The 21,610-nt window shown below is 44.4% G+C and overlaps 1 protein-coding gene across 3 annotated transcripts in view; it reads right to left on the bottom strand.

Annotated features, from left to right (window-relative positions):
* The window catches only part of LOC147636930 (peptide chain release factor 1, mitochondrial-like), a 64,022-nt gene extending 43,505 nt beyond the window's left edge, over positions 1–20,517 (bottom strand). The window contains exons 1-6 of one of the 3 annotated variants that reach the window (XM_086800516.1): positions 20,310–20,515; positions 20,134–20,237; positions 17,914–18,012; positions 17,633–17,816; positions 17,024–17,072; positions 16,833–16,911 (exon numbers count right to left, since the gene is read on the bottom strand). In XM_086800516.1, the coding sequence (XP_086656642.1) occupies positions 16,833–16,911; positions 17,024–17,072; positions 17,633–17,816; positions 17,914–18,012; positions 20,134–20,237; positions 20,310–20,457 (663 nt within the window). In that variant the 5' untranslated portion in view covers positions 20,458–20,515. Of the gene's footprint in view, positions 1–16,832; positions 16,912–17,023; positions 17,073–17,632; positions 17,817–17,913; positions 18,013–20,133; positions 20,238–20,309 lie in introns of all 3 variants that reach the window. The other 2 variants (XM_086800515.1, XM_086800517.1) reach the window with 2 other exon arrangements.
* Between the last annotated feature and the right edge of the window lie 1,093 nt (positions 20,518–21,610).

Below are 21,610 nucleotides of genomic sequence, written 5' to 3' on the forward strand. Positions count from 1 at the left end.
AGCCTGTAAGAGAAAAATGCAAGGTTCAGGAGCTGCCGGGAGAAGGACACCTGGTCGGCCTGCAAATCAGCCCTCCACACCGTCCACTGTACTCATCTTGGTCAGCATACAGTCAGGTTTGCAGCCTGAAGTCAGTTCCTACATTCATTTACAGCAATACAAGCAAATACACCTGTGTGTGGTGGCCCTTCTGAGGGTTATTGGGACCCAATCCTGTGTACTGTTTTCTCTCTCTCTTCACTCCATATCTCTCTTGCATAATTTCAGTTTGTGAATGATCTCTGCTAATCAAGTAAAAGGTTCCACCAAGCTTCCACATGTAATATTAGTATCAGAGCTTTGACAGCCTTGCACAGTAGGTAAAAAAAACTCATCGCATGTGAATGGTTTATTTTTGCTCTATGGCAACCTATAGGTACACATTGTGGATGGTTTACTTATGTTCTGGAAAACTCCTAAATGCTCCAACTATGGAAAAGCAAGAGGACATTATAGAGACTGGGTCTATGGCATCTCCCAATGTACCCACGGGCCACTACATCGACTGACACCGCTACTCCAACGGTGGGTACTTCATCAAAGCTTGTGATGTCCAAGGAGAAGCATGATCGCCTAGTAGCGGAAGCCGTGGGTAAGGCCTTGGCTGCCTACGAAGCCAAACCAATGGTTGCACAACCATTGGTCGCACAACCATCACCACCACCACCACAACCTCCACCTCCACGTTCTCCTTTACCTTCACAACCACCAACTAGCGCACAACCCCAAACACCTAGTGCACAACTCATATCTTCAGCACCCACCCAACCCACTCCTTCACAACCCCAACCTCCTGTGTTTATTACTAAGCAATATCTCGCGACACGACTACAGTATGAACATTAGTTCAAAATGAAACAACTTCAAATGCAATTGCAATTGGTAATTACCCTCAAGACTAGAATCCGACTCCAAAAGGAGAGACCTCGGAAAAGCACCAACAAAGGGACCAACAACAGCAGAAGAAACCAAGCGACGAGAAGAAGGACGACGGCGACAAGTAGAGCACGAGGCCTTCCTCTTGGCTCTCAACCAAAGACTTGCTCCGAGCCAAGTGAACCCTTTTCCAGAAAAGGTCACCTTCAATAAGTATGATGGTAAACTCGACCCCTCCACATTGCATTCTTGGATTCACCAATCGAGGCCTATTTTTCTGCAGTACATAGCTCGGATAAGGAAAAGGTTACATTGCCTATCTATCACCTCACAAGCGATGCCCTTGTGCAGTGCCAAGCCTGTGTGGGACCAGTTGTAGCCGACATGAAAAAGCAGTTTCTACTACCACACTGCCTCCAAAGACTCAACACTGAGTTTTAAGGCTTGCATCGGAATGCTCAACCCATTATCAAGTTTGCCAATAAGATCACTCACCTATCTTTTGGTTACAGAAAATTGATGATGACCAAAAGGGGCCATTCCTGTATGGACTTGATACAAACATCCATTGGGATGTATAGATGTTTCAACCCACTTCATTCGACCATACCATTTTGCTTGCACAAAATGCAAAAATCAAGTACAATAATGAAAAAGCGCAAGACCACCAAAGGAATAATATAACAAGTAAATATAGAAGGAACCCTATAAGAAGTAAGTATAGAAGAAGGCAAATAAGGAGTACTTATGAGATACTGGAGTGAGTTAGTATTTTGAACAACTATGGATCTTAAAAGTAGCTCATAAGTAAACTAAAAACAAGCCATATTATTACCGTATCAAAGCACAACCACTATTGGCAAGCCATAATCAAGACTTAAAATTGGAGGTATATCTAGGATCAAATTGCAAGGGACTATTGGGACCAAAGGCAGACCTCGGGCGCATAGTTGCAATGAAATGTGTTTCATTGCAACTAAATGAAACGAAGCGTTTCATAAACGTTCCAAATGTATGAAATGCAATTCTTTCATGTCACCTAGAAAAAGATACGATTTCAGCGTTTTTTTTAACCAAAGCCCGTTTTTCGAAAAAAAACACTTGCATGCGCCTGTGAAATAGTTTCAAGGAGCTCTTGTGTTGCACAAATCAGCCCCTTCCAGCTCCTCCCGCACTTCCCAGGTTCCGTGCCCACCATCTCTCAAGTTGGTTGTGTTGATTTGTTCCTTTTTTCTTCGATTTTGCAAAAAAAACACAAATTTTGAAATTTGGGGGTTTTCGTGTGCCAGGGTGCCAATCCAACCCTGCCTTTGTCAAGATGCCTTGCACTAAGGATGCCATGTGGGCCCATGTCACTCCGTTATCAAAATATGCTGGTTCAGGCACCCAAACGTGGAAATGCAATTTTTGCGGGGTTTGCTCAAGAGGGTCCATAATCCATGTCAAGGCCCATTTCACAGGTTTAAGCCCCACAGGGGACGGGAATGGACCAAGGAGGAACGGAAAGAGGGAACGACCTAGATAATTCCTAGAAATGATAGTAAATCTTAACATACAGCGCTCATTTTAAAACCCGTATTGCGTAACCTTGAAACAAAAGTTTAGATATAACCAAATCAGAAACACACTAATGTCTAGTGTACCACACAATTTGCATGGCTAGATACTAATAGATCTCAAAGGTCAAAATAAACTAGCCCACATCATACATGACATAAGTGACAAAAGACACAAAATGTGGCCCACCACCTAGATAGAAGAAACAACCCAAGTCAAGAGTCCAAGCCTCAAAGTGACATGCAAATAGTAAGGAGATATCATGCATAGCTACTGCCAGTGATGCCTTCAAGGAGATTATCATCTATCTCATCCAAGAAAGCCATATCATCAAGACCAACATTTGTAGCATCCGAATCTTCAACCCCATCCTAACCAGGATCTGCAAGTCCATGTGTCTTCTCATCATCCGAGGACTCCTCATCAAGCAATATAAACTTCTATGGTTTGGGAGAAGCCATATCACCAAGCAAGCGCAAATTAGCACTTACAAAAATCAAGTCATTGACTTGTTTTGTCCCAAATTTGTTTCTCTTCTTGGGGCCAACATGACCAAACACACTCCATAGTTGCTCAATCGGAGAGAAGCTTGCACCTTGAGACAAGATTCTTACTGTCAATGATTGAAGCTCTAGTGTACGAGCCCCATAATCCTCCCACCATAAAGTAGTCCCTATCTTAAACCTCTCTCTCTGTGCATCGACCGATCCAAACCTTCCCAACTTGCTGCGATAAAATCCAAGTTGGTCTTTCACCAACCTTCGTTTTTCAGCATCACAAACCTGCCTAAAAAGCATTGTCTCCCAACCATCTATCATTAGCCTCTAGTCCATATCCTTGGAACTCGAGATCCAAGACATATGCAGCAGCATGCATGGGAGAATGATAACCATTCCATCATCATGCTTCACATAATTCTCGAACCTCTACATATTTCTCATCAAACAAGCCCATTTTCCCTATTTTCTCTATCATTCGGTAAGCCCCCTCATTAACCTTACCAATGCATGGCTCCCGTCCATTTGCAATCCGCATCAAGTGCATGATCGGCTTCATCACAGGATTGATAGTGTTGACTTCATCCCAAAATGTGAAGTCTTGTATGGTTCTCACAATCTCTATGCCGGCTCTTGACCGAGAAAGAGCTCATCCCATCCACTCATTGCATACAACCAATTGTTTCAAAGGTAAGTTCACTTTGCATAACCTCTTCATCATGAGAAAGTTATAACCAAAGCGTGTCTCCGAGTACTTCACGAGATCCTTTTTGGGCGATCTCTTGCGGAATTCATTCCAAATATCCATGGCAAGCTGACAATATCCTTCAGTAAGTTGCTCAAACAATAAACAAAGCATGGACTAAATGTGATATATGCGGATACCTATCTTCAAGCTTTAGACCAACAGCTGTATTTGTTGCCTCACCATCAACTAAGAACTAAATAACATTCTGTGGGCCAACTTTCTCAATACCTTGGGCCCACTCTTCCACAAGGTGATCTACAGTTTTTCTAGTCCCAGAAGCATCATGTGAGGAAATAATTCTTCCTCGAGAATAAGCAACCATGCCATGAATGGACCTTTTTCGAGTGTCGCTCCAACCATCTGCAATAAGTGACACACCATTCTTTGCTCAACTTTCATGCACAGATTCTAAAGCACATTCAATTGGGCTTTCTTCTTTTGCAACAAGGTGGTACGTAGGGTCTCATATGAAGGAGTCTTGTATGTTGGGCTATACCGTGCAATCTCCTGGACCATTTCAATAAAATATGGGGACCTCGCAACATTGAATGCTACATGATCATGATAAAAGAATCTTACGACAGCTGCATCTACCCTCTCTTTCTTGCGGGGATCCCAAGCTACTCCCAAGGTTTGCTGCTTGCCAAAGCATGAACCCATAGGCTGCGAATCCTGGGAAAATGCAAAGCTCCCAAGTCCTCCTATTGTTGTCCATCTCCCAAGTGTACATCTTCCCCACATCTACTGAAGTAAGATGCATCAATTGTTAGTTTATTTCATGCACATGCTTTCTTCTCTTCACTTGGGTACTTTGCCAAAAGCTCTCTACACATTTTAGGTGTTGTCCCTGGGCATTTATTCACTTGTGGTTTTTCATTGTTTACATAGTATAGATGTGCTCTCACACGGTTTGCTCCTCCTGACTTCTCTTTGTTACATTGCTTACATTTCCATCGTGTTGCACCTCCCTTCGATGAATACCATTCTAGCCTTTCAACCTCGTCCCACCAAGTAGCATTAGAAGCTGATCGCTTTGAGTCCAAGGAAGCCATGATTTGTGCAAATTCGGGCAACAAATTGATTAGACTTTCAAAGTTATCCATGAGAGAGAGCATGAGAGAAATGAGTCCTTTTTTGTCTACTATATAAGGGGGAGAGACTTGAGAGTTGAGAGAGAGTAAGAGGAGTTTTAAATTTTACTATTTGCTACAAACTCTGCAAACTGTGACATGTGTAATTTTTAAAAGACAAAGTTTCAAAGTTCAAACTGAGAAAGAGAGAGAGAGAGAGAGAGAGAGAAGAGAGAAAGAAAAGCTTGCTGCGTTGCCTTGGAACTATTGAAAGATAATAAGAGTCGCGACTATTGACACGCTCTATCAACACTGAACAACACAGGCCTGGACCTGGAGGCTGGTACACGTGTCACGAGCAGGGGCGACTGGCTGCAACTAGGCTGGTACGTACGGGCGTGAGCCTTGAGGCGACAACAGTACGCGCAAGCGACGGGTGAAACAGGTACGCAGGCGTACAGCACGCGGGAGACGGATAGGTACGAGCATCGGGTACGTTTTGCCTTTTTTTTTAAATTAACCATATCATTTCATTCCACATGGAAAACAGCAGCCTGGCGTTCCGTATGGGCGTTCCCCCTTTGTTCCTGGCATTCCCCCGGCTGTTCCACCTTCCATGCGTTCCCTTGCATTGTTCCACCTGTTTCTTGCATCTTGGCCATAGGGAAACACGTTCCACCGTTCCCGAAGGGGGGGGGGGGGGGGACAACGTTCCCCTGCTACTACGATTGGTGCATGCAAACTAGTGCCTGCAAACAACAAAGCCAAGCTACAAGAATGGAAAAGACAACAACTGGCAAGACATGGTTGTGGGTCTCTACCTAAGGATATTGAGGCTAGTGAGGATATAAGTGATGCACCAAAGAGAACACGATTGGATTCAGAGAAAGATGCACAGAGCCAAGCAGGATTCGGGGGTGCTAGTAGTTCCACTCCCACAGCAACACAAACCCCTTTACCCGCAGCACCTAGAGCCTCTCTAAAGAGAGAAAGCATTCAAGCAAGCATGCAAAAGCAAGCAATTAAAGATGCAACTACGGAAATCACTAGGCTTTTCATCCAATGCACTTTCTCTTTTCACATTGTGCGCACACCACGATGGAAACAGGCCATGAGAGCAATCAGCCGCATTGGATGTGAGTGGGAGGGACCCTCATATGAGGTCTTTGGGGCTATCACGTTCCTCTACTTTATTGTTGTCATGCATGATTGCATCTATCAACATGCTTTACTTTGTGTATTCCAAACTTCAGTTTTCTTTTTTTGTATCAGCTCAGGATTCAGACTTTTTGTGATCACTTTGAGTGCCATTATTGAGTAGTTGCCAGTAGTATTGATGAATGAAATCAAGATTTTGATTCTTGATGTTACCAGTTCATTTATGCCAATTGGTCAGTTGGGTGCCCATTGTAACTTGGTCACCCAAATTCTTTAGTTTTAGCTTATAAACATGTTTTAATGTGTAAATGATGCATGTTTAATGTTGTTTTGCAGGGAAGGTGTCATGTGCACAGAGTGTATCTACCGTGTGCTACACGCACACAAGACTAGCTTCGAGGCTTGGGGAAGCTTAGAGCTAGGCAGGCTGATAGGCAAGCTGGGCTACGGATAGACTGACAGGCGGGCACCCAAGTATGGACGGGCGGGCGCCCAAGAGTGGACGCCCTATAAAAGGGTGGCCAAGGTTAGTCAATAGTTCATAGAGTCTCGTTTTTTTTTTTTTACAACACGCCTTGCTTTTCGTTTTTTGAACCTTCGTTGAGGGGTTTTAAAAACAACCTTTCAAAAAGCATGTTTTTTTTAAGAACAAAAAAGCATCTGGTTTTTTTTTAGTTTTTATGCAACTTGTTATGTGTAGCTTATGTGTTTTTTTTTAATGTTTTTTTCCAAGCTTTATGTGTGGCTTTTATAAAAGCCCTCAAGCATGGTTTTTTGTATTTATTTATTTTATTTTTTTAAACACAAAAGCAAAGCATAAAAACACATGTTTTTTGGAAGGCCTATAAAATTCGCCTAAAGTGAGCTTCTTACCACATCTCCTCGTACTCTCTAGAACTCTTCTTTGTTTCCAGTCAAGGTTTTCTCTCACTTGCCCTCTTCAAGATGTCGACCCAAGAATCAGAGATTGAACCCATTCCCAAATGTGAAGACTTGCCAACTCCTGAGGCCACTGATAGCGATCTTTTCGAAGATTTTGTATCCAAATCTAATTTTCATGAGTTTAAAGTTGCTTTCGAAGCTTCTTTCTCAAAACGTCAGGCACAAGTCACCGCGCAGATGCAGGCTTTACAGAATTCCATCCCTTTATTGACCACTACCATGTCTACTCTCTCGAGCATGGATACCTTGGCATCTCCTTTAGGCCCTAACATTACTCCGAAACAGTTTGGGGACAAGCAAAAGCAGCGTACCAAGGAGATTGTGGACACATGGCTACATAAGTGGCAGGTCCACTTCCAGTTTCATCTATATGACGATGGCAAAAAGATTCAGTTAGCAACAGGTTTCCTCTTAGGCAAAGCTTTGCTTTGGTGGAAAGAACTCAAACCTAAACCAACAACCTGGGCACAGTTTGAAGAAGTCTTCAAGAAAGAATTCCTCAAGAAGGAGGATGACTACGATATCGTTGCTCAGTTTGCCAGTTTGACCATGACCTCTGAGAACCTCACTTATGAGGTCTGCCTCCAGAAATTTAGAGACTTGCAAATGAAAGCTACGAAGATGGATTCTACTACTCTTTTGGGTTTCTTCGTAGCCGGTTTACTCGACTCGTATCGTTTACAGATAAAAAAACAACAAATGCAAAACTTTGGACGAGGCCATTCATTCTCCTCGTATTTATGACGATACAATGGTCTCTTCCAAAACCAAACCCGTGACCAAGCAAGGAAACAAGCACAGAAGGAAGTTCTCCGTGCCAATGGCTAGCACGACAGAAGGAAAGTCTTCGGACCAACCTTCGAAGAATTCTACTACGACTCCAACAAAGAAAAACCGTCTCCTCAAGGCTTCAAAGCTCAAGAAGGAGAGACGACGTTTCATCCGCGAACAAAAAGGACATGCATAACGAGTGCCTGAAGAAGAAGGGTGCAAAGACTAATGCAGGACCCAAAACGAAGGCAACCAACCAGTTGTCTTTGACAGGTACTTCAGTCACTGTCCTTTCTTGCTCTAGTTCATGTTCTGATTGTATGTTCAATCTCTAAAGTTTTTGGCTTGCATGATCTTCTCCGAGTTTATGGAGAAGTGAATGGCCATAGAATCCACATTCTTCTGGACCCTCGCAGCTCACACAACTTTGTTAATTACAAACTTGTGCAGAAATTGGATCTGGACACAACACCTAGTGATCATACCTACGAGGTACGCCTACCTACGGATCGGCAAGTATGGGATCGAAAGGTGGAGAAGCTACCGATCCGGATTCAGGACTACGAAGATATTCTGGAGTGCTATGTTATGCATCTAGAGCATGTAAACTTGTTATTAGGGATTGAGTGGTTTAAGACTCTTCAAGTCCAAATAGATTGGTCTAGTCATACTTTTTCTTTTGAACATAAGAACACCCAGTATTGTATCTTAGGTGATTGTATACATCCCTCTCAGGGACCTCTTGTAAATAACATTGATTTTGGAAATATAATGGATTCTTCTTCTCCTTTCCACTTTGTCTTGATTCCACTTTCTTCATTTCTCATACCTACTATGGATGTCAATGAATTAAGTATGTTTGAAAGCAAAGAATTAAAGAAGATACTTGATTCGTTTCAAGATGTATTTCCTAAGGAGATGCCATCGAGCTTACCACCCGAAAGGGCAATAGATTATCGTATTGATATGGTCCCTGGTGCTCAACCTGTCACCATTCCACCTTACAAGATGAGCTAGGCTGAGGAAGATGAGTTGACAAACAACTCGCACATTATTTGAGGATGGGCCAGATCCGTCCAAGTAAATCACCTTGGGGTGCGCCTGTGTTACTTAGGAGAAAGAAGGACAATACCTGGAGAATGTGTATAGATTACAAGAGATTAAACAAACTAACAATCAAGAACCGTTATCCTCTCCCTAGATCAGATGACCTGATTGACCGTTTAGCCGGAGTGAAGTATTTCACAAAGATAGATTTATGTATTGGCTATCACCAGATACGTATTCATGGAAGACGGGGAAAGAATCACCTTTCGGACTAGGTATGGCCATTACGAGTTTTTCGTATTATCTTTTGGGTTAACCAATGCTCCAGCCACTTTCCACTAAACGATGAACGATCTTTTTGTGAACATTTGGAGAAATTCGTGGTTGTGTTCCTAGATGATATTTTAGTAGATAGTCGTACTCTTGAGAATCACGTTAGTGTAACACGCGGAAGCTCTATCTTTCAGCCCTAAACACCACTGAGAACATGCTGATCCAAAAACGCAGACAGAAGGGAGAGTAGAGAGAGAGAGAGAGAGAGATGCGAAAAATTCAGTATATTCATATGGTACAAAAAGGTACTCAGTCCACAACCCTAGGCTACCTTGTAAAAAGGGTGAGCATCACCAAAATCTGCCCTACTCTAAGGACCCTAAGGATCCACTCCATAAAGGAATGAATGATTCTAATGATGAGCCTGGACTGCCTTTTATAGGCCCTTTGGAATAATGGAGTGCTGGCTGAGCAGTAGAGTCGGCCAGCCAACTGGATATATAAATCATAAAAATGATGCGCTTTGCAGCCACCTTGCCATGTCATGATGCTCCTTCAGCCGCCTTGGTCTCTGGTACAGCCGACTTGCCATGTCATGATGCTCCTTCAGCCGCCTTGGTCTCTGGTACAACCGACGTCTCCTGAAAGCAGCCGACAATACCCCTTCATGCAACCGACAGCATCCTGGTCTTCTCCAAGTCCACACTAGCCAATCTCCACTCTGTGCTCCATAATCCTCGTTCTTATACTCTTTTTCTGGCTGCCTCTTCTGGACCAGCATCTGAGAATGTCCATGGCATTTTATGCACATGACAGTTAGACACCTCACGATTGTCTTGACTATTTTAAGACAGAATCGACTGTATGCTAAATTCAGTAAATGTGAGTTTTTCATGACAGAAATCATTTACTTGGGACACAAGATCACAAGAGACGGGTTGAGCATTGACTATGACCGAGTTCAGAAGGTTCTGGCCTAGCCTATACCGCAGACAGTGAGACAACTTCGTTCTTTTCTCGACTTTGTTGTTTTTCTTCGGAAATCTGTGCGGGAGTACTCTCAGCTCACACTACCGATAACCGACTTGTTGAAAGGTCATGGACGTAAGTCGAATCAGCCTATCACTTGGCATAACGATCTGGATATGGCCTTCAGACTTTTGAAAGATAAAGTCAAGGAAGCACCTATCTTAGCACTACCCGATCCTAGTCGGCCTTATGTTCTTGAGACTGACGCCAGTGACTGCGATCGGGGCTGCTCTATCCCAAGATGGTAGACCTATTGCTTTTGAGAGTAGAAAGCTGGACGACACTCAATCTCGTTGGCCAACCCTTGAGAAAGAGCTTTATGCTGTCATTCACGCTCCCAAGGTTTAGAGGCATTATTTATATGGTTCCAAGTTTGTAGTATTGACTGATCATCAGTCAATCAAGTATGTGTGTGCTGCAGATGATTTGAGAGAAGAAAAGCTCGATGGGCTGAGTTAATGCAAGATTTTGATTTTGAAATCGGTTTTCAAAAGGGATCCATGAATAGTGTCGCAGATGCGCTTAGTCCGATTAGAGAGGTGAATACTTTGTCGTTCACCGAGATTTCTACTGACTTCTTTCAATCATTGAGAGGGCTTTGTAGGACTGATAGTTATTTTGGTCCATATTGGCAAAGGATCCAAAACGGGAGCTCATTGATTGACCAAGACTCAATGACGGAGCAGCCTACCATTCAGGCTGCGGGAGGCCAGTGGATAATTCGGAATGGGTTACTATTCCATAATGACAAAATTTGTGTACCACACGTCCCGAACATTAGGTCCAAGATTCTTAAGGAGTGTCACGAAGCCCCTTATGCTTGACACCCTGGGATACACATGACATTAGCTTTAGTAAAACACACTTTTTATTGGCCAAAGATGAAAGGGTATGTAGAAGATTATGTCCTCAAGTGTCAGGTTTGTCAAGCAAATAAAGCTGAACGCTTTAGACAGGCTGGGATGTTGCATCCTTTGCAAATCCCAGGTAATAAATAGGAAAGTATTTCCATGGATTTTATTACCTGATTGCCACAAACCTGTCAAGGCCACGATTCTATTTGGGTTGTGGTAGATCACTTGACAAAAATGGCTAGCTTTTTACCGACACGGAAGACCGTTACAGCTACGCAATTAGCTAGGTAGTTTATCAAGCAATTATTTAGACTCTACGGGTTACCGCAAGACATAGTCAGTGATAGGGACTCTAAGTTTACAAGTGACTTTTGGAGGCTTGTTTTTGAGAAGTTGGAAACACAAACCAGAAAAGATACTTGGATTTCATGAAAGACAATTGTGAAATACGCTACTCACGGAATACAAGATCAAGTGGAAGGATCGTGTTGAGGAGGACGCTACATGGGAGACATTGACTACCCTTCAAAGGGACTACCCTGGGTTTTTACTGAGCTTAGGGAGTGAGCTCTTAGAGAAAGGGAAGTATGTCATGTGCGCAGAGCATATCTACCGTGTGCTACACGCACACAAGACTAGCTTCGAGGCTTGGGGAAGCTTGGAGCTATTCGGGCTAATTGGCGAGCTAGACTAAGGATAGACTGACGGGCAAGCATCCAAGTATGGACGGGCGAGCCCCCGAGTGTCGACGCCCAATGATTGGCCAAGAGCCTATAAAAGGGTGGCCAAGGTTAGTCAATAGTTCATAGAGTCTCGCGTGTCTTTGTGAGAGCTCTATGGTCAGGAGCCTGGATCTAGTGCAAACATGCAACCGCTTTATGCAGCCGAGGCCGGCAGCAGTCTTGAGGCCCGCAAGGGTAGCTCCGTGGCGGTATGGGACGTCACGGGGTAGAGATTGGTCGGTACGTCTTGCTCGTTAGCTCAGCTCATGGCTCAGTGGGACAGCCAGACTTGTGGGTTGCCCACGGCTGTCAAGGTTGGGTAGTGAGTAAGGCCTGCACCCACTTCACGTTATTTGGCTTTGATTTGCACGTTTCGAGTATTGTATCAGAAGCATTCTACGAGGAGATCCTTGGGGACTTCACAAAAGGCAACATATTTTTTACATATTATAAACTTATATATAAATTTTGGGGCCTCGTTTATGAACCGTTTTTGAAACATTTATGAAACACGTTTCATGAAACGCCTAGCAACTATGCTCGGGCGTGACCCCAAGACAGTCAATGAAATGCGACTTCCACATCTTCACCCAAACTTACCACAGACAAGAAAGCCACAAAGGGCATGATGGGTGGACACTTAAACCCAACAGCAAGGGCACAGTATCAGCGTGAGAAATTGTGTTTCAGTCCCAAGAAACTAAATCCTTCCACCCCGGTCTCAGCCTTGGCAATTGTTGTTGCCGTTGAACCTGTCAAATCTCCCCTGCCTGAACCAGTTGTTAGTACTGTTATTAGCAGGATACTTGAAATTCAGCTGTCGAGAACCACTCCTAAGCTCAGCAAGGGACTGCAGACAAGGAAGAGCATCTCCTTAAGTGCCATGGCACTTTAGCAGGACACCCCGTCATTGTCTTGTTTGACTGTGGCAGGCTTGGTTGGATTGGACAGCAGTAGACTAGACAGTCACCGGATTTTGAGAGAGAATGAGTCTACAGGTTAAGTGCATTGCCCAAAAGGCAACACTGGTATTCCCTCGGGTGGAGTTTACATGCAATTTCTTAGTCACACCATTGATTGATGCAAACATGATTTTGGGTGTAAAGTGGTTCGGACACTACAAACCACACGTTGACTGAGATGATAACTTTTTGTGGCACATAAAGACATTACTGAAATTGGTCATCATCCAAGGAGAATGTGAAGTGCTACCTATCATTTCTAGTGTACGGTCCAGTAGTCCTAGTACTGTGATTCTTCTTATCATTGTTAATGTAGTTGGGATTAGCCATCTGAATGGGACTAGCCATCTGAATGACATTTCTAAGGAGCATGCACAGCCAATACCACGTACCCGATGCAAAGGTAGAAGAACAAAGAAGACGAACCACCAACGAAACACTCACCCACAAGAACTTCGTCACCCACCTATGTGGCCACAAGGGACACTTCAATGGATTACCGAAGCACAAAACAACGGTACCTCTGGCCATTCCGAAGCAGTACCACAATCCAGCATCAATGTCCAGTACACAAGACCCTCAAGAAGATGATTCTATCCAACCACATTACCGACCATGTCATCAAGCTAACCAAGAGGAGATGTCACATGTGTGAAAATAGTATTTTGTCCAGCCCTAAAAAGGGTATTTTTTTGGACTTTTCAATCTTATTTCTTGTTTTGTGGGTCTATGCTGCTGGCCGACAGCCTTTAGCCTGGCTGACCAGCAGCCCCACACACTATATATTGCCTTGCCTCTTCACTTCACCGCTTGTACCACATCATAGATCATATCAGGTACCATCTGCTGCTGCTGCTGCTGCTGGCCCTACACTACATCTGCTTTATCATCACCGCCTGTCATCTCCAGTACTTCAGCGTTTTACATCAGGCCACACCTTGGGACAGCAGCCCACTCTGCTACAGCACAGTACTTCAGCGTTTTACATCTGGCTACACTTTGGGACGGCAGCCCTCTCTGCCACATAGATCATATCACCGTTACATATCTGTTCCTGGGACAGCAGCCCTCTCTGCTACAGTAGAGCATACCAGCGTTTTACCTCAGCTCATGGGACAGCAGCCCACTCTCTGCTACACTTCAGCACATCAGCGTTTATCTTCAGTTCACTCTCTGGGACAGCAGTCCACTATCTGCTACATCACACCATCAGGACGGCAGCCCACTCTCTGCTCACCATCTCACACCACTGGGGACAGCAGCCCTCTCTACTCCTCTCCATCCCTCAGGTATTGCAGCACCCTTGTCACCAGAGCTTGCACCACCACCACTTGGGATGGCAGCCCTCTCTGCTCCTCACCACCCCTCAGGTATTGCAGCACCCTTGTCACCAGAGCTTGCACCACTCGGGACGGCAGCCCTCTTTGCTCTTCATCACCACTCAGGTACCGCAGCACCCGTCACAAGAGTTGGCATCCCTTCTGCTGCTCACTACCACCTCGGAGTGCCTATTCATCTACTGACGCAAGCCTTCGACACCAGCCATGCTTCTGCTCCGACCACCTCTCGGAGTGCCTTTGCCTCACATCGACACGAGCCTTCGTCTCATCGACCATGCTTCTGCTCCGACATCGTCTTTGCTTCTGCACTCGTCTTCTACTCAAAGTCACCTCACATCAAAGGTCTCTTGTACATATGTTCACTCACCATTTCATGCTGTGTTGTTTTGCTCTAATCTCTCGTACATATGGTCCTTTCATCCTTTTGCCCTCACATGGTATCAGAGCTATCGTGAGAGCGAAGAGATTGAAAACCTTGAGAGCACACAGCATGGATCATCTAACGCACTCCCCCAGGACAAATTTTTCTCACCAGAAGTTGATTCTCCAAACTCTGATCTAGACCACACAAGGAATGGGACTTCTTACTCAAAGGAGAGCCCCGTTCAAGATCTTACTTTGGGAGATGATCAACCCATCTACATCAACTCACCTTCACCACCTTTGCCTTCACGACCACCCTCTCTCACTTTATCAGATTTTGTTTCCAGAGGGGGATACATTCCTTCTACCAGTGTGTCAGTGTGGGACCCTAGCATCCATCATCTTCTCTCATGGTCCCCTTTTTTTGCCTAAGAGGGGGTGTGAAAACAGTATTTTGTCCAGCCCTAAAAAGGGGATTTTTTAGGTCTTATTTCTTGTTTTGTGGGTCTTTGCTCCGACAGCCTTTAGCCTGGCCGACCAGCAGCCCCACACACTATATATTGCCTTGCCTCTTCACTTCACCACTTGTACCACATCATAGATCATATCAGGTGCCATCTGCTGCTGCTGCTGCTGCTGCCGGGCCCTGCACCACATCTGCTTTATCATCACCTGTCAGCTCCAATACTTCAGCGTTTTACATCAGGCCACACCTTGGGACAGCAGCCCGCTCTGCTAAAGCACAGTACTTCAGCGTTTTACATCTGGCTACACCTTGGGACAGCAGCCCTCTCTGCCACATAGATCATATCAGCGTTACATATCTGTTCATGGGACAGCAGCCCTCTCTGCTACAGTAGAGCATACCAGCGTTTTACCTCAGCTCATGGGACAGCAGCCCACTCTCTGCTACACTTTAGCACATCAGCGTTTATCTTCAGTTCACTCTCTGGGACAGCAGCCCACTCTCTGCTACATCACACCATCGGGACGGCAGCCCACTCTCTGCTCACCATCTCACACCACTCGGGACGGCAGCCCTCTCTACTCCTCTCCATCCCTCAGGTATTGCAGCACCCTTGTCACCAAAGCTTGCACCACCACCACTCCGGACGGCAGCCCTCTCTGCTCCTCACCACCCCTCAGGTATTGTAGCCCCTTGTCATCAGAGCTTGCACCACTCAGGACGACAGCCCTCTCTGCTCTTCATCACCACTCAGGTACCGCAGCACCCTTGTCACCAGAGTCTGCATCCCTTCCGTTGCTCACTACCACCTCGGAGTGCCTCTGCATTACTGACGTGAGCCTTCGACACCGACCACCTCTCGGAGTACCTTTGCCTCACATGCATCCCGCACTTGGATGCTATGTACATATCCCATCAACTCAGGTGCAAGGCCCTAAGGCCGGACACCAGGCATGTTATGAGCCCTTGTCCAAGGACGAGAAGCCGGTGCATTGCCAAGGGGTAGTCCGGGTCAGTGTCATGCACATCCCGCACAGGTCAGTGTCATGCACACATTGTAACCCTCTTGTAATATGTAATTGGTTTGATGTACACACCGCAAAGGGGAGATGGACTAAGGTTCATATAGATGAATAAGGCAGCCTCCACCTAAAAAGGGGGCCATGGGTGTGTGGGGGTGCCCCGAGGCCCGGGGCCAAGGACCCCCACCTTTTGCACACCTAAAAGAGCTTTTGCCAACCCATGACCACCTCCACGGGAGGCAGCCAACCCTACTACTTGGCATACTCTTGTGGAGCACCAGCAGGTCAAAACCAGCTGCTCCCTACAAAATGCAAGTGCACAGGGTCAGCCAGCAGACCAGCTCCCTTCTCCACTATATAAGGGGCGCTTACACTTGGCATACTCTTGTGGAGCACCAGCAGGTCAAAACCAGCTGCTCCCTACAAAATGCAAGTGTATGGGAGGTCAAGAAGCAGACCACAGCAGTGTTTATGCAAAAGCACACATCACCCAACCTGTAAGAGAAAAAAGTTTAAACGCAAGGCTCAGGAGCTGCCCATAGAAGGACACCTGGTCAGCCTGCAAATCATCCCTCCACATCGTCTTCTGTACTCATCTTGGTCAGCATACAGTCAAGTTTGCAGCCTGAAGTCAGTCCCTACATTCATTTACAGAAGTACAAGCAAATACATCTATGGGTGGGGGTCCTTCTGAGGGTTATTGGCACCCCGATCCTGTGTACTGTTTCCTCTCTCTCTCTCTCTCTCCACTCCATATCTCTTTTGCATAATTTCAGTTTGTGAATAATCTATGCTAATCAAGTAAAAGGTTCCACAAAGCTTCCACATGTAACAAAACCATGAATATCCATTCTATTGACAAGTTGCTGTCATCCTCAACAGCTGCTGTTGAGGATGACAGCAGCAACCACCTTGTTGCTGCTGTTGGAATGTCCTGCTGCAGTATAGCAAGTTGTGGCACAAAAGGTTTGGGCACTTAAGCCAAACGATCTTAAGTCAATGGGAGGACATCTTCCAGTCCATGAGGACGAATTTCGATCTAGAGTGCGAGAAGTGCATATTTTTCGGGCGATGGTGAAGCATTATAAAATCCCACCTTGTAACCTCGAAGGCTTGTCTCTGTGATGTCAATCACCTCAAACTTCCAAGAGTTATTTTCAGCATATGCCTCATACCTAGCATAAACATGTTGGTAAAGATGTCTTCTAAATCATAAGGATTTACAATGTGTTCAGACATGCCAAGCGAAAGGTTACAATAATCTACAGAAAGGGAGTGGCAGCACACATTTTGAAAAGATCCATTGCAAACAAAGAGGCCTCATCCCCACCAGTACCTGTTTCAATGCCCAAAAGTTCAAAAAAAAACAGTTAGCATGAATCCACCTGGTATTGCTATCTGTTAGCCCCTAAACCAAAATAGCCAAGAGCCCCCACACAACCACCACCCCCCCCCTTCCCCCTTTCACTTGCCCTTGGCCTACCCCAAAGCAACCCAAAACTTCCTAGAGGACAAACATCTATGGCTAAAATGTGATGAAAGATGCCCTCATGTCAGAACCTCCTGGAGCCGTGATTACACCAGTGAGTCCATGTTGAAACACTGACATCACCTGCTCTGACCTCAAGAATGCAGCTTCTGCTATCAGCCTCGTCCCTTGGAAGCATCTTCAATAGCAGTTCCGGCTGCATTGCTTTTTCTTCTTCAGCCGCGGAGTGAAGCGCCCCCCCCCCCCCCCCCCCCCCCCCTCACTTGCCCTTGGCCTACCCCAAAACAACCCAAAACTTCCCAGAGGACAAACATCTATGACTGAAATGTGATGAAAGATGCCCTCATGTCAGAACCTCCTGGAGCCATGATTACACCAGTGACTCTATGTTTAAACACTGACATCACCTGCTCTGACCTCAAGAATGCAGCTTCTGCTATCAGCCTCATCCCTTGGAAGCATCTTCAATAGCAGTTCCTGCTGCATTGCTTTTTCTTCTTCAGCCACAGAGTGAAGCTCTTCGCTTGCCATCTTGCAAATGTCCACCTCATCCACAGATTCCTTTAGAAGCTCTTTTAGATTTTTTATTTCCTGACTCAAGCAAAATTCCAAAAAAATGATTCCAGCATGGCTAAGGCCCTACAAGGTGGTAGGAAAAGCTTGCATTGATAAACAGAAAAAAGAAGACCTTTTGCTTCTCCCTCAGTGCTGAGATGCAATAGACAAGCTCTTCCAATTTGCTTAGCTCTTTGTTCAATCTCGCAATCTCATCCGGTGATGCATCTGGCTGCCTTCAAACAAACGTCAAAAATCAGCCAAAAAAGATTGAAGAAAACAGTGAAGGCATAGAAACTAACATCCAGTACATCCAACCAAGGTTAGCCAACCACAGACATCGCATAGTATAGCACACTTAAGAGCACAAAAGTGACTACTCTATGGCCAAACCCTAAGCAACAAAGCATAAAAGAATTTGTAGACTCAAGTAGGGTTTGCATCAATATAAGCATGACAAAAAGCATGCAATTTCCATCCATTAAATCGCAGAGCCAGATGTACTGAATTGGGCATTTTATGCTTTTGTTGTTCCATGCATCAGGCTGAAATGAAGAATTCAGCATACCCAATTTGTTTAAACGCTATAACAAGTTAATTCAAAAGCAAGAGAAGGGTGCAAGAAAAGCATGTACAGTACACAAGTGTTGCTTGCCAATAGAAACCCCCCCCCACCCCACCCCCAAAAAAAAAAGAATAACAAAAACAAATTCTTCACTAAGTGGGAGTGGAAGTACAGAATGAAAGAAGAATATCAAATACCCTCCCACCGCTCAAGCAAAGGGGCTAAAAACCTGCAGCACTCTGCCAACTACTCGTATCAACTGCAATTGAATCTCTTGACTAATCCATTTTCTATGCTACTATCATGGCTGTCTCAGGCTGTGAGGGCGCTAGAGAGAGCTAAATATTATGAGCTGGTGACATGGCTCCTCACATTTATACATGCTTCTGCTCCAACTTGGCCACATGAAGAGCTCTGCATGAGTGATTGATTTACACACATCTCCCATCTCACAAAGCATCGTTTCTCTTGCTTTCATCACAGATACAAACCTATCCTGCACTCAAGAGAGTTGCATGCTTGCAAAAGGATGGTTATTTTATGGCCTGAAAGGTCCTAGCATTGCTGGCATGGTATTTGAGGCTAGGATTACACCTATGGGCAGCCCTGGATTGGGACACTAAGGGTAATTTGTGATTCATGGGCTGCGAATTTCCCTAAGGCATTTAAAACTGTTTCACGCAAAAAGATCTTCCATTTGCTCAAAGAGCTTGCCTATCCACATGAGCCAATTTCAGCTGCAATGACTCTCAAGAGCAGGTTATTGGGTGTGTCGTAACTTCAGCAGGTATGCCCAAGAAGATTAGAAGCACTATTGGAGTTAAGCACTGTTGTGCGATATCTCTGGGCTATTTTTGAGCCTTATATTGATGAATATCTCATTTTAGCCAGCAGTCACAGAAGCTGATTCTCTCTCCAGAGATACGTTTCTTGCTATTCTAGCATAAGCAGATAATATCACCCTTATTTCCTCCTCATTCGAAAGGCTTCAAAACGCTTATTTCCTCCTCATTGGAAGGGCTTCAATCGCAATTGGGTGCACTAAAGAATCCGAAGATAAATCTCAAAAAGACCAAGGTAATCACCTTACATAATTCAGGGTGGGAATGAACACACACAATTTCACATACAAAGAACATCCAATAGAGGTGGTGGAGTCCTACCCAGATTTGGGGTTAATGTCTTCTGGCCCTTGCTTTACCATTAGGCGGCTACTAAGGTCCACTCGGTGGTTCCTTGCACATTTGAAGAGATAATGGTTTCATTCCCATTTTCAAGCTCTATATAATAAGACTTTAGTGTTGGACTCTGTGATTCATCAACAGCAACCTTCATAGACTTTAGTCCGATCATCTACCCATGATAGCATGTGCCACATCCATAGAGTTCACTTGGACAAGGTGATACTATTAGACCACTAGATGGCTTCTCCATAAACGCAACCAGATAGACTGATGAGCCGTATTATCCTCATGAAATCCTTTTCTCACATCATCTAAGATACACAACAAGATCGTACAAGGATCCATGATCATGGAGGGCTGCAAGCCATACAAGGAAAAATCAAATCAAACAAGCATAAACTCTTGGAATGCAGTCTACCATGCAGTCTCCGGTGTGATTAAATGCACGGACATACTTTTTTTAACGTATTTATGTAGCGATATGCAAATCTGAGTTTGGGGCTAGACTGGGGAACCCGCCCTGAAATTCAAACCCCATAGAACTGAGCTACACTGCGATGCCAAAACGACATGTTTATGTATGATGACTGAGCCTAGTTCTTACCTGCGAGGCAGCCCTAGTCAATCCAGCGTGCCGTGATTCAATGGCAAGGGCTCTGCTGTTGAGAACTCTTAGTGTTTCTTCCGAAAGCCATGGTTGCCGTGATGCTATGGTGACAGAAGTATAATAAATTAGGAGGAAAAAGACAGAAAAGCACAGAAACCTGTCAAAGGTCTTACCGGCGCTTGAGAAATGGCGAGCTGATGCAGATAAGCTCCAGAAGGGGCCTTTGCCAGAGTCCCCTCTGAATGCAGCAGGGCGAGCTCGCTGAACAAGACCAAACCAGACGCGCCACTTCATCTCCTTCACTGGTGCCCTGCAAAGCATACACAACGCACCTGCATTGCAAAGAAGAAGTTTGAACCGCTGTTATAGCTTAACTCTTTAAAGAGCTCTACATCTTATAAATTCCTCCTAGTGTTTTCACTTGTTGCATAATAAGGAAACAAGGCCTAGAGAGAGAGAGAGAGAGAGAGAGAGATCAAATCCAATGCAATAACAGGATGACTAACTTGATTGGATGATATAAATACACATTAGGCATGAGCCCTTACATTTTTGGTGCTATACCGAGTTGCATCCTCGTTGAACTGTTCATAGCATAATGATTTGACCATCCTACCTTGCTTCAAGTAATAACAACATCTACTATCTTCATCCTAGATTTTAGCTCTTTTGTTACCCAAAGCATAAGAGTTTAGCTTTATGTTACCCCAAACATTGAAAAGATCATTTGTCTCCCGAAAAAAATATAAGGAAACTTGTGTTTTCTCTATAAGCTACAAGATTATGTGAATATAGTTTGGTTCTTTTAAACCAAGCACGAGCATAGTCCTTTTCATGCCCATAAAAACAAGAAAACTTATAATTTTTCTTTGAGTTACACGATCATGCTAATATGGAGGATAGAGATAATATCTTGTAACTAAGGAAAACTTATATTTGTTCATTGAGTTACATAATCATGCCAATATGGAGGATAGAGACAATATCTTGTTACTAAGAAAGTTCAACGCTTGGTTTAAGCACTATCCACATAAGGTTGTAAAAAAGTTATATTTGTTCTTTGAGTTACATGATCATGCCAATATGAGGGATAGAGACACTAGGATAGAGATAGTATCTTGTTTTACTAAGGAAGTTCAATGCTTGTTTGAGCACTATCTACTTGGAAAAAATATAAGGGTCATGAGTATTCAAGAAAACTATCACTTCACCTCAAGGGATGTTAAAACCACGTGTTATTGTTGTATACCTTGCCACCTCCACTATCTTGCCACTTTCATCATTGTGCCCAATCATAAAAATCAAAGTTAATTTGAGTAAATTATTCATTCAAAATATAGAGTTGTGCGAAATTGAGTAGTAGCATTGCTATGATGTCCTTCATTTTTTTTCTTTAAATGCTCAATAACCTTGTTTTAAAGATATACCTGAATCAGATCCTAATCACATACTAGCATAAATTATGTTTAGCCAC

Source organism: Cibotium barometz, chromosome 7, assembly GCF_041138505.1.
Source record: "Cibotium barometz isolate CiBa-2024 chromosome 7, ASM4113850v1, whole genome shotgun sequence".
NCBI lineage: Eukaryota > Viridiplantae > Streptophyta > Polypodiopsida > Cyatheales > Cibotiaceae > Cibotium > Cibotium barometz.